The sequence below is a fragment of the Phocoena phocoena genome, chromosome 8 (genome assembly GCF_963924675.1).
Source record: "Phocoena phocoena chromosome 8, mPhoPho1.1, whole genome shotgun sequence".
Lineage (NCBI taxonomy): Eukaryota > Metazoa > Chordata > Mammalia > Artiodactyla > Phocoenidae > Phocoena > Phocoena phocoena.
Window position 1 is genome coordinate 105204353 of NC_089226.1, and position 11525 is coordinate 105215877.

At 53.2% G+C, this 11525-nt stretch overlaps 1 protein-coding gene across 1 annotated transcript in view; it reads left to right on the top strand.

Annotated features, from left to right (window-relative positions):
* The first annotated feature begins 929 nt into the window (after positions 1-929).
* LRP5 (LDL receptor related protein 5) overlaps positions 930-11525 on the top strand; it is a 79628-nt gene continuing 69032 nt past the window's right edge. Inside the window, exons 1-4 of the mRNA XM_065882602.1 lie at positions 930-945; positions 1020-1416; positions 6747-6944; positions 11114-11310. Of these exons, the coding sequence (XP_065738674.1) occupies positions 6751-6944; positions 11114-11310 (391 nt within the window). The 5' untranslated portion in view covers positions 930-945; positions 1020-1416; positions 6747-6750. The remainder of the gene's footprint in view (positions 946-1019; positions 1417-6746; positions 6945-11113; positions 11311-11525) is intronic.

Here is an 11525-nt window from a genome sequence, read left to right on the forward strand (position 1 = left end):
CCCAGACCCTTCTGGGCACCCCGCCCTTTCCCTTCTCACCTCTCACAGAGCAGAGGTGACTCATTGTCTTGAAATTAGGATGCTAGGGGCTGGGTGGGGAGGATGAAATGTATTTATAGAGCAGCTGCTGTGTGCTGGCCCTGGGCAGGGCAGGGCATTCTTAGACGGGCAGACAAGCCGTCCTGGAGTGCAGGGTCCACTGGGACCCTCAGCATATTGTAGCAGCTGGGAAAACAGGGAAACTTCCATTTTTAATTAAAAAAACCTTTTTACTGAAGTGCGTATACACAGAAAAGTGATGCCTTTTTACAAACGAAATACACCTGTGCGACGAGCACAGTGTAGCACCTCTGGTGTGCTGTTGAACTTTGTTCCTCTCGAAGCCTTATCTTACCCTTCTGTAAAATGGGTGAACTGTCACCCACAGCCCAGGCCTGTGTGCCGAGAGCCCAGGGGGCCCAGAGAGGAGCCTGCCCACCTCTGTGTGCTGTGTGTGACCTTCAAAGAGCCGTCAGCCTGTGAGGATGCGCATTCTTTATTATCTGTCTGTACCTGCCTGGGGCAGGGAGGGGTGAGATGAGGGACAGATGTTCTTTGGTGGCCATATCCTCCTTGCAAGAGGTCAGGATGCCCAGCTCGGATGTAGTTGTTACATCCCGGTGTTTGATCTTTGCCGTGTCCCTGCTGCCACAAAGAACTGTAGACGTGACGTAATGATGGTGGTGGTGGGAGTGGTGGAGCTCCGGAGACGGTCCTGACCTCGAACCCTCCGCGCGTCCTCCTACCCTGCAGAGGAGGGGCCTGGGTGGGACACACGGTGATTTCAGGAACTGCAGCGCCGTCTGCTGCGTTGAAAGAGCGCCTGAATGGGTGGCTGGGCCCGCCCAGGTGCCTTCCCGGCAGTGGCTGGGGATGGAAGGAAGGAACCGGGAGCCTCGGGCACGGGCCGGGCAGGGTCCAGGCACCTAGCCCCCCGTCCCTCAGCCTGCGGTCCTCACGGTTTGCTTCTGCCCCCACAGCCTCGCCGCTCCTCCTGTTTGCCAACCGCCGGGACGTACGGCTGGTGGACGCGGGCGGAGTCAAGTTGGAGTCCACCATTGTGGTCAGCGGCCTGGAGGATGCGGCCGCGGTGGATTTCCAGTTCTCCAAGGGAGCCGTGTACTGGACGGATGTGAGCGAGGAGGCCATCAAGCAGACCTACCTGAACCAGACGGGGGCTGCCGTGCAGAACGTGGTCATCTCCGGCCTGGTGTCACCCGACGGCCTGGCCTGCGACTGGGTCGGCAAGAAGCTGTACTGGACGGACTCGGAGACCAATCGCATCGAGGTGGCCAATCTCAATGGGACGTCCCGGAAGGTCCTCTTCTGGCAGGACCTGGACCAGCCGCGGGCCATCGCCTTGGACCCCGCTCACGGGTAAACCCAGTGCCTCTCCTCCCTGGTGCGAGTGGGTGGGGTCGTGATTTCTCTCTTGAACTTACTTGAGCCCACGTACCATTTTTAGAGAAAATGCGGCAGTCTTAAAATGGGTTCGCTTTCAGAATTTGTTGTTGTTGAGAACGATTTCCCCTGATACCCTGTAGTGTGGTTTTTTTTAAACTCGCTGTCTCTGAGGCAGCTGACGTGCTTGGCCGTGGATTCGAATCACTAGACGTCCCAGATGTGTGTGTGACCGTGTCCGAGGAGGTGCGAGCGCTCTGACAGGTAGAACTCACACCTTTCACTTCCTTTATGACTGCATCAGCTGAAAACGGGGGGAAAAAGTGAAGCTCCTTGTCCAGAAGTGGAACTTCTGCAGATGGTTTCTCTGGCGTCTTCTGGAAGCCCTCTTCTTCCCCCTGCCTCCCAGTCTGGCTGAGCTCACGTGACCTACGAAGGCTCAGGGCCCAGCCATGAGTTCCAGGTGGGGTTTTGTGAGTGGCGGCAAAGCTAAGAACATGTGCAGAGTTGAAGGCTGGGATGGAGAGATTGTGGGGAGATGACCGAGCTGCCCAGCCAGGCCAGGCTCATTGCAGACTTTCATGAGCGGTAGCTGTTCGTTCGGTCATCCCTCGGCCCTCTATTCCCTCTTCCTGCCGCCTGGGAAGGACACACTCTTAGCCAGGCTGCATCAAGCTAGGCACCTGCCTCCTGGCCGTGCTCGACCCACTGCTGGGTCTGCCCACTCCTCTGCTGTTCATGTGTCAGGAACGGCTGTTGGGCATCTGGAACAGAAACACCATAGGACTCTGGGTTCTGGTCCTGATGCCCCTGATTTGCTGTTGCCCCTGGCAGTGCCCTCCCCTGCCCTGGAGGGGTGGTGACACTGGCCGCACTGCCTGCAGCCCAGGATGGAAGGGCCTCTCAGCCCGCCCTGGGGTGGGTGGAATGAGGTTTGGGAGGCAGAGGCCTGTCCTGCCAGTGCAGGTGCGTGGGTAGCTCGGGGAGCACCCTGGGTGAGGGGGCGCTTTGGTGGCCAAGTAGACCTCCTTACGGGGGCCTTCTCGGCGTGTTGACTGAGAAAGCACACTAGACCGGCTTCTGATGTCGGCATAGCTGGCGCCTTCTGGAGCTGCTGGTTTAAAAGCTGAGTGTTTGTGTGTGTGTGAGCGCCGTTGGGAGGTGCTTGGTGCTTGGTTGGGAGCAGTCGTCTTCATGCTCACACTCAGGCTGGCTTTGCCTGTAGCATCCCTAGGAGTTGGTCCATCTCTGGCTCTGTCTTTTCTTATTAAATGTTTGAAATCTTTTCTGATCTTGCCTCTGAATTCTTCCCCCAGATCCTGCTGGGATCACACCCCTGCCCCTGAGGCAGAGTTGACTTTGGTGTTGATGCCCTGGGCAGGATATCTGAGGCCCCAGGCTCTCCCCCACATCTCCCGCCGCCCCAGTGATGTGTCTGATGCGTGACGGAGCGAAGTGGTGGTGCTAAGTGTCCCACTCACCAGATCGAATGGCGGGGAGAACGCTGGACTCTGGTCCCAGCTTCATCTGTGGTGTGATCGAGGTTAGCAGTGTCCGCTCCGTCCCCTTAGACACCGTTGCCCAGGAGGGAAGGACTCCAGGCCAGTGCATAGGCACCATGGGCAGCACCCCACTCTGCCCAACACTGGCCTGGCGGTGGTCCTTGCCATGAGTTCAAGCTGAGTCCTGAGAGCGGGGACAGTGGGCTTCATTCTCTGTCCTGGCCACACACTCGTGTCTGCAGGGAGCATCACCGCCTCCTCCCGGCCCTGTTGGAACCTCTGTTGTCTCCATGTGTCTGTCCTCTCGTGAGGCAGCCTTTCTGCCTCACAACTAGGGTCCCTCCTTAGATGAGGGGATACTGCCCCTGCTACGTCATCAGGAAGGAAGGTTCTCAGTCTGAACGTCAACCTCAGGGTGCACGTGACCAAGAGCCCCATAGCCAGGAGGACCACAGACCCCAGGGCCTGGACTTGGTCAGGTTTAGCAGCACGGGTGGCAAAGGGCAGGTGTCCCGGCGAGGCTGGGGAGGCACCTCCACTCCCAGCACCAGGTGCCCACTTGGGCAGCAGAGCGGGCTCCAGGGAGGACTCTCCGGCCCTGAGGACCCGGGGGCTGGGAAGACATCAGCCCAGCGCTGGGGGGTGGCCCAGGCCTGTCCCAGCCCACGAGGGGCTGCAGTGGCTCCTGGGTCTCGAGTTAAAGCCGGGCTGAAACCCAACCCCCTCTTTAAAATGCAAAATGGCCCTTCCCTAAAATAACACACAACCACAACCGCAGCCAGCCTCTGCCCTCTGTGCGCTGAGACCAGGCTGCAGGGCTTTGCTTCAGGAGTTGATTTTCCTCCGTGGAGCTAGGCTGGGCCTTTGGCAGCGTTGAAGGCCCTGCACGAGCACATCCACGCCAGCTGGGCCCTGGGAACAGGGTGGCTCGCAAATTCCCCATTTAAGGAAACCAGCCGGGCCTCTGTTATGAAACCCGGGGGAAAGAATGTGAATTATGCCCCTCGCGGAGGTCCTGAGCCTGCACATTTTCTGGCCTTTCCCGTTGGCCACCGAGGAGCGTTCAGGGAGCACGTGAGTGGATGGCTCTGATACTGATTCTCCTGACACCTTCTGGGCAGCCGGCGGGAGGGCTGGGCTCTTTCCAGGCTGCTGGGGGTGGGAAAAGCACAGGGAGAGAAAGGTGCCTGCACCAGGCCGGCGGGAGCCTTTGCTGAGAGCCTCGGGTGCCCGCAGAAGTTCGCCACCACCCCAGGCTGGGGGCTGGGTCAGACAGCGGCCAGGCTCTGACCTCCACCGGAGAACCGTGTTGTGCTCCCAGAGCTTGTGACCTGGGGCGGCGCAGCCTTCCGGAGCCTCGGTTTTCCCACCTGTCCAATGGGAATAGTCCCTGCGTGCGTCACTTCTTCAGTGGAGAGCAGAGTGGAGAGCTTGTTGGAGAGGTGTTCCAAGTTCTCTGTCCCCATGGGGGCTGGAGAGCAGGGGAGCTTGGTGACAATGGCGGGGTGTGGTTGGCCCCTCGCCGCACGTGAAGCCCCCAGGAGCTCATTATCATCATCTGTCATAACCCGTCTAGCAGGTGGCAACAGTGCCAGCTCCGAAATGACACCCCTCTGGGAAGGCCCCATGGATGGGGGTGGCCTTCGGAGCTCCCATCTCGGGGGAGGGGCAGCTTGTGTGCGTGTCATTTTCTCTCTCCTGCTGGACAGAGATCCCCACCAAAGGGCAAGGCTAGGCCTGTTCTCCCCATGTCCCTGATGACTTTGCTGGTCCCTGGTGGACGGCAGCTCAGGCTTTGCTGAAAGGCATGAGGTTTTACCTCTGAAGATGTGGAGGCTGAGAGAGGGAGTGGAGAGGAAGTGCGGGGAGGGGACTTGATCCGTAATAGAAGCAGCTCGAAGGGAAGCAAGCCTATGGGCCCAAGCAGCCAGGGCGTCTGAGAAGTGGCCTGTTTTCACTCCCACTGTGTCCCACGGCCCCGCCTCTCCCCGTCTGGGCTTGCGCTGTCTTTCCTGGCAGACCCTCCCACGATGGCACAGGTGGCTCCCAGGAGCCCCTTGCCCTCCCCTTGCAGGCCGACTCCCATCTGCCTGTCTCTAAAGCAGCCACTAAGGCTGAGGGTAATGGGGTTTGTTGATTGCTCAGGACTGATCTGTGCCCACTCCAGGAGGGAGTGTGGGAGCAGACACACCACCTGGAGAGTTTCATGAACCTCGAGTGGAGGGGGGGTTCCTCAAAGGGAAATCCAGGCACTGTCCCCCTTCTCTGCGGAGAGACACCGGTGGACAAAGTAAAGTGAAACAGGTCTGCCGCCCCTTGTGCCCCGTGGCTTGTCCACAGCCGACTGGGCCAGAAACCCAAGGGACTCATGTCCTCAAGGCTGGTGCGGTTCCCTCTGCTCTCCACTGGAGAGCCATGCTGAGAGGGCGCCCCTCCTGGACATCTGGGCCCTGGTGGGGTTTGAACCCATCAGCCCAGATGCCTGCCTGTTATCTCTGCTCATGTGAAGGGACATCAAATAAGGAAGCCTCTAAGGAGGCAGTGGTTTCTGGCTGGAAACTCTAAGAACATAGTTAATCACCCACAACCCCCCCAGGAATAACTGGTATGTTTCAGTGTATACCTCACCTACGCATTGTTGTTTTTAACAGACTTCATTTTTTTTTTTTTTTTTTTTTTTTGCGGTACACGGGTCTCTCACCGTTGTGGCCTCTCCCGCTGCGGAGCACAGGCTCCGGACGCGCAGGCTCAGCGGCCACGGCTCACGGGCCCAGCCGCTCCGCGGCATGTGGGATCTTCCCGGACCGGGGCACGAACCCATGTCCCCTGCATCGGCAGGCGGACTCTCAACCACTGCGCCACCAGGGAAGCCCCAGACTTCATTTTTTAAAAGCAGTTTTAGGCTCACAGATAAATTGAGGGCAAGGTACAGAGAGTTCCTGTATACCCATGTACATTTAATCTTTGTCTTTTGACAAAGATTTAATGTCACGTATCCATGGTTGTATTATCCTACAGAATCGTTTTGCTGCCCTACAAATCCTCTGTGCACCGTCAGTGCATATCCCTCCCCAGTCCCTGGCAGCCCCTGATCTTTTTCTGTCTCCATAGTTTTACCTTCAGCAGTGTCGTATGCGGGAACCATAGAATGTGTAGCCTTTTCACGTTGGCTTCTTTCACTTAGTAACAAGCATTTAATGTTCCTCTGTGTCTTTTCATGGCTTAATAGCTCACTTCTTCTTAGCACTGAATAATATTCCATTTTACATATTTTAATTGCCTTTTAGAAGTTCATTTACAGCGTTTTCATAGTAGCAAAAATTCAGAAGCAACGCAAACGTTCAAAGTGGTTTCACTTAAATAATTTACCGTACTATATAGCCATTAAAAGAACAAGGAGGATTTCGACTAGTAAGAAGAGGATACCTAGAATATGTTGCTAAATGAGAACAAGTGGAAACAAGTATATTTGATTATCCAACTTTGATTAAAAATTAATATATTACACGGAATTCCCTGGTGGTCCAGTGGTTAGGATTCTGTGCTTTCACTGCCGAGGGCCTGGGTTCAATCCTTGGCTGGGGAACTAATAAGATCCTGCAAGCGGTGCGGCCAAAAAAGAAGAAAAAATTAATATATTACTGACTGCTTAGAAAGCAAATCGGAAGTAATGATACCCTCGGCCCGGAACATTGGGCGAGATTTCAGGGCAAATTCACTGTCTCTGTTTCATACGCTTGCATTCATATATAGACAGGAAACAAAAACGAGCTTTTCTCATCGTGCTTCTGTCCTCCTTGTTAGGTACATGTACTGGACAGACTGGGGAGAGATACCCCGGATCGAACGGGCAGGGATGGATGGCAGCACCCGGAAGGTTATTGTGGACTCGGACATTTACTGGCCCAACGGGCTGACCATCGACCTGGAGGAGCAGAAGCTGTACTGGGCGGACGCCAAGCTCAGCTTCATCCACCGCGCCAACCTGGACGGCTCCTTCCGGTAAGTTCCGCCTGGCTCTGGGCCCCCACCTTCCCCGCGGGGCCCTGGCCAGTCCCAGCTGGGCGTTGGCTGATCCTTCCCAACTCAGGCCAGTGGTCTCACACCTGAAACCCTGGGGGCCTGAGGCCTGCAGGCCTTTTCAGAGCCGAGATCCATGACAGTGCACACACCATGTCTGACATCCCACCCGAGCAGGGTCTGGGGTGGCATCTGCATCTGTTTTATAGCAAAATGTAGAATGCTTATTCTAAGGGGGATCGCAAAGGCTAAAGAGCCCTACATCCAAAGCAGTTTCGTGGCTCCTCAGGGTGTGAGCATCGAATTAACGTAGGAGCCGGCAATTCTGCTCCTAGGTTTATGCCCCCAAAGAATTGAAAATTGGTATCGAAGTAAATACTTGTACACGAATACCCATCACAGGAGCATCCACAATAGCTAAAAGGTAGGAACAGCTGAAATGTCCACCAACAGATGAGTGACGGATGGATAAGCAAGATTGTGGCATATCTGTACGATGGAGTGGTGCTCAGCCATAACAAGGAGTGAGGCACGGGTGGATGCCGCACCATGGATGGGCCTTGAAAACATGCTGCTAAGTGAAAGAAGCCGGACACCAAAGGCCACAGTGACTCCATTGATGTGGAACCAGAACAGGCGAATCCTTAGGGACAGAGGGCAGACTGCTGTTTCCGGGGCTGCGGGGGGAGGGGAGATGAGGAGTACCTGCTTGGTACGTTCAGGGTTTTCCTGTGGGGGTGGAAATGTTTGGGAAATAGCTGGTGGTGATGGTTGCACATGGTGTACGCAGCCCTGAATTATTCACTTTGAAATGGTTGATTTGGTGATATGTGAATCTCACCTCAAGACATTTTTTGTATGTTTGGTTTCTTTTTCTTTTAAATTTATTTATTTAATTCATTTATTTTTGGCTGCGTTGGGTCTTCGTTGCTGCGCGCGGGCTTTCTCTAGCTGTGGTGAGTGGGGGCTGCTCTTCGTGGCGGTGCGCGGGCTTCTCATTGCGGTGACTTCTCATTGCAGAGCACGGGCTCTAGGCGTGTGGGCTTCAGTAGTTGTGGCAGGTGGGCTCAGCAGTTGTGGCTCACGGGCTCTAGAGCGCGGGCTCAGTAGTTGTGGCGCACGGGCTTAGTGGCTCCGCGGCGTGTGGGATCTTCCCGGACCAGGGCTCGAGCCCGTGTCCCCTGCATTGGCAGGAGGATTCTCAACCACTGCACCACCAGGGAGGTCCTGTTTTTGGTTTTTGATTGCGATATAATTGGCGTATAACATTGTATTCATTTTAGGTGTATGACATTGTGATTTGTTATATGTGTATATTGCAAAATGATGACCGCAATAAGTTTAGTTAACATCCATCACTGTAGAGAGTTACATTTTTTCTCTCCTTGTGACGAGAACTTTTAAGATTCGCTTGGCAACTTTTAAGTACACAGTACAATATTGTTAACTATAGTCACCATGCTGTGTGTTACATCCCCAGGACTTACTTATCTTATAACTGTAAATTGGCACCTTTTGATCCCCTGTACCCATTTCACCCACCCCCCTCCCCTGGAACCAGGGGTTCTCTGTATCTCTGAGTTCTGTTCTCTGTATCTATGAGTCTGGGTTTTAATTTTTTTTTTTTTTCGCGGTACGCGGGCCTCTCATTGTCGCGGCCTCTCCTGTTGTGGAGCACAGGCTCCGGACACACAGGCTCAGTGGCCATGGCTCACGGGCCCAGCTGCTCTGCGGCATGTGGGATCTTCCCGGACTGGGGCACGAACCCCTGTCCCCTGCATCGGCAGGCGGACTCTCAACCACTGTGCCACCAGGGAAGCCCTAATATCTTTTATTGAGTTATAATTAACATACAATATTATATTAGTTTCAGGTGTAAAACATAGTGATTCAATTATGAAATGGTCACAATGAGAACAGTTAACCATCCATCACCAAGCAAAGTTATTATAGTATTATTGGCTGTATTTCCTATGTGTACGTTACATACTTCCCCATGACTTTTTTTTTTTTTTTAAGATTTGATTTTTTTAAAAAATTTATTTATTTTTGGCTGCATTGGGTCTTCACTGCTGCGTGCAGGCTTTCTCTAGTTGCGGTGAGCGGGGGGCTACTCTTCATTGCGGTGCACGGGCTTCTCATTGTGGTGGCTTCTTTTGTTGCGGAGCATGGGCTCTAGGCGCGTGGGCTTCAGTAGTTGTGGCACGTGGGCTCAGTAGTTGTGGCTCGTGGGCTCTAGAGTGCAGGCTCAGTAGTTGTGGTGCATGGGCTTAGTTGCTCCATGGCATATGGGATCTTCCCGGACCAGGGCTCGAACCCACGTCCCCTGCATTGGCAGGTGGATTCTTAACTACTGAGCCACTAGGGAAGTCCCCCATGACTTATTTATCTTGTAGCTGGAAGTTTGTACCTCTGATCTCCTTCATCTGTTTCATCTGTTCCCCTACCCGCCCCCTTTGGCAAACACCTGTTGGTTCTCTGTATCTATGAATCTGTTTCTCTTTTGTTTTTTAGATTTCACATATAAGTGAAATCATACGGTACTTGTTTTTCTCTGTCTGACCTTTTTCACTTAGCATAATACTCTCCAGGTCCATTCATGTTGCCACAAACGACAAGATTTCATTCTTTGTTATGGCTGAGTAGTATTCCATTTGTGTGTGTGTGTGTGTATACACACACACACACACACACACACACCATCTTTTCTTTATCCATTCAGTTCATCTCTCGACAGACACTTAGGTTACTTCCATACCTTGGCCATTGTAAATAATGCTGCAGTGAACACAGGGGTACATACATCTTTTCAAATTTGTGTTTTCATTCTCTTTGGGGAAATACCCAGATGTGGGATTTCTGGATCATATGGTAGTTCTATTTTTAGTTTTTTAAGGAACCTCCGTGCTGTTCTCCACAGTGCCTGCACCAATTTACATTCCCACAAACAGTGCACGAGGGTTCCCTTTTCTCCACATCGCTGCCAACATTTATCGTTTCTTGTCTTTTTGGTAATAGCTATTCTGTTCTTCCTCTTCTATTTTTTGGAATAATTTGAGAAGGCTAGGTATTAACTCTTCTTTGAATGTTTGTTAGAATTCACCTATGAAGCCATCTGGACCTGGACTTCTGTTTTGGGGAAGTTTTTTGATTCCTGATTCAATTTCATTACTAATTATCGGTAACTATTCAGAGTTTCTGGTTCTTCACGATTCAGTCTTGGAAGATTGTATGGTCTAGGAATTTATCCATTTCGTCTAATTTGTTGGTATATAGTTGTACATAGTATTATCTTACGATCCTTTTTAGTCAATAAATCTTTTTAAAAAGTGACATGAAGAAAACAGGGAAGAGGCAGTGTCAGGTCAGGCTGGGAAAGAGCGCGAGTGTATGATTTTTGGTTGTTCAGTGATACCTTTTGAGTGTGACTCCCTCCTCAGTGCTGTACCGGGGACTGAGGACACGGTGGTGACCACCCATCCACAGCGTCCACCTCAGGAAGCCTGTAGTGGGGCGCGGGTCATTAAACCAGACAATCGCATGCTACCAGCCGTGTGAATTACGATTCTATTACCGTCGTTCATAATCTCATTAAAAACAAGTTCTCGTTTGCTGGGTGTTATAAATACACAGATGAGAATAGCTTTTTTTTTTAAACGCTGATACAAGTTTAATTTGCTTTGATAATATAAATTATTGACATCATAGGAATGAGCCAGTATCAGTAACTTTGGTCCGATTTGTGTTAATGTTGTTAAAGCATCAGGCAGGACAGGTGTGCTTCTCATCAGCTTGTTGTCACCAGGTGTGGCTTCCTCGTTGCCACTTTTCTTCCTTCTTTCTTCTCTGTGGGGCACTTTGGCAACAGCCCCCCTTCTGGAAACGGGTTAGACAGGGAGCAGCTGGGTGTGCAGGGCCTCCCACGTCACTGTCAGGGGTGGCGGGAGGCTGGCTGGGTCTGGAAGGTGCCCTGCGCACCCTGGCAGAGGGTTCCTGGGATGCCCTGGCCTGGTCTCACGCTGCTCCGTCACCGCTCCTGTTGTCCTGTGTGATATCGATGGGTCAGCAGTGACAATGGAAGGCTTTCAAAATGGGGAGCACAATGGGGACCTCCTGACGGCTCCTCCACCCGCCTCCCCCCCCCCCCACAGGCAGAAGGTCGTGGAGGGCAGTCTGACGCACCCTTTTGCCCTGACGCTCTCTGGAGACACTCTGTACTGGACAGACTGGCAGACCCGCTCCATCCACGCCTGTAACAAGAGGACTGGAGACAAGAGGAAGGAGATCCTTAGCGCTCTCTACTCGCCCATGGATATCCAAGCGCTCAGCCCAGAGCGGCAGCCTTACTGTAAGTTGGGGCCAGGCTGGGAGAGGCCCCTCTGCAGAGCTGGTGTCAGGGTTGCTTCAGGAAGGGCCCTGGCCCAGCGGTCCTCGGGGGTGGCAGAGGGATTCCCAAGGAGGGTTGCCCTGTTTTCAAGGCCCAGTGGAAGTTACGTGTTTATTCATGAAAAATCTGCTCCAAGTCAAAGTTCTCAGCCTGGGGTCCCCATGGGGTCGTGGCAG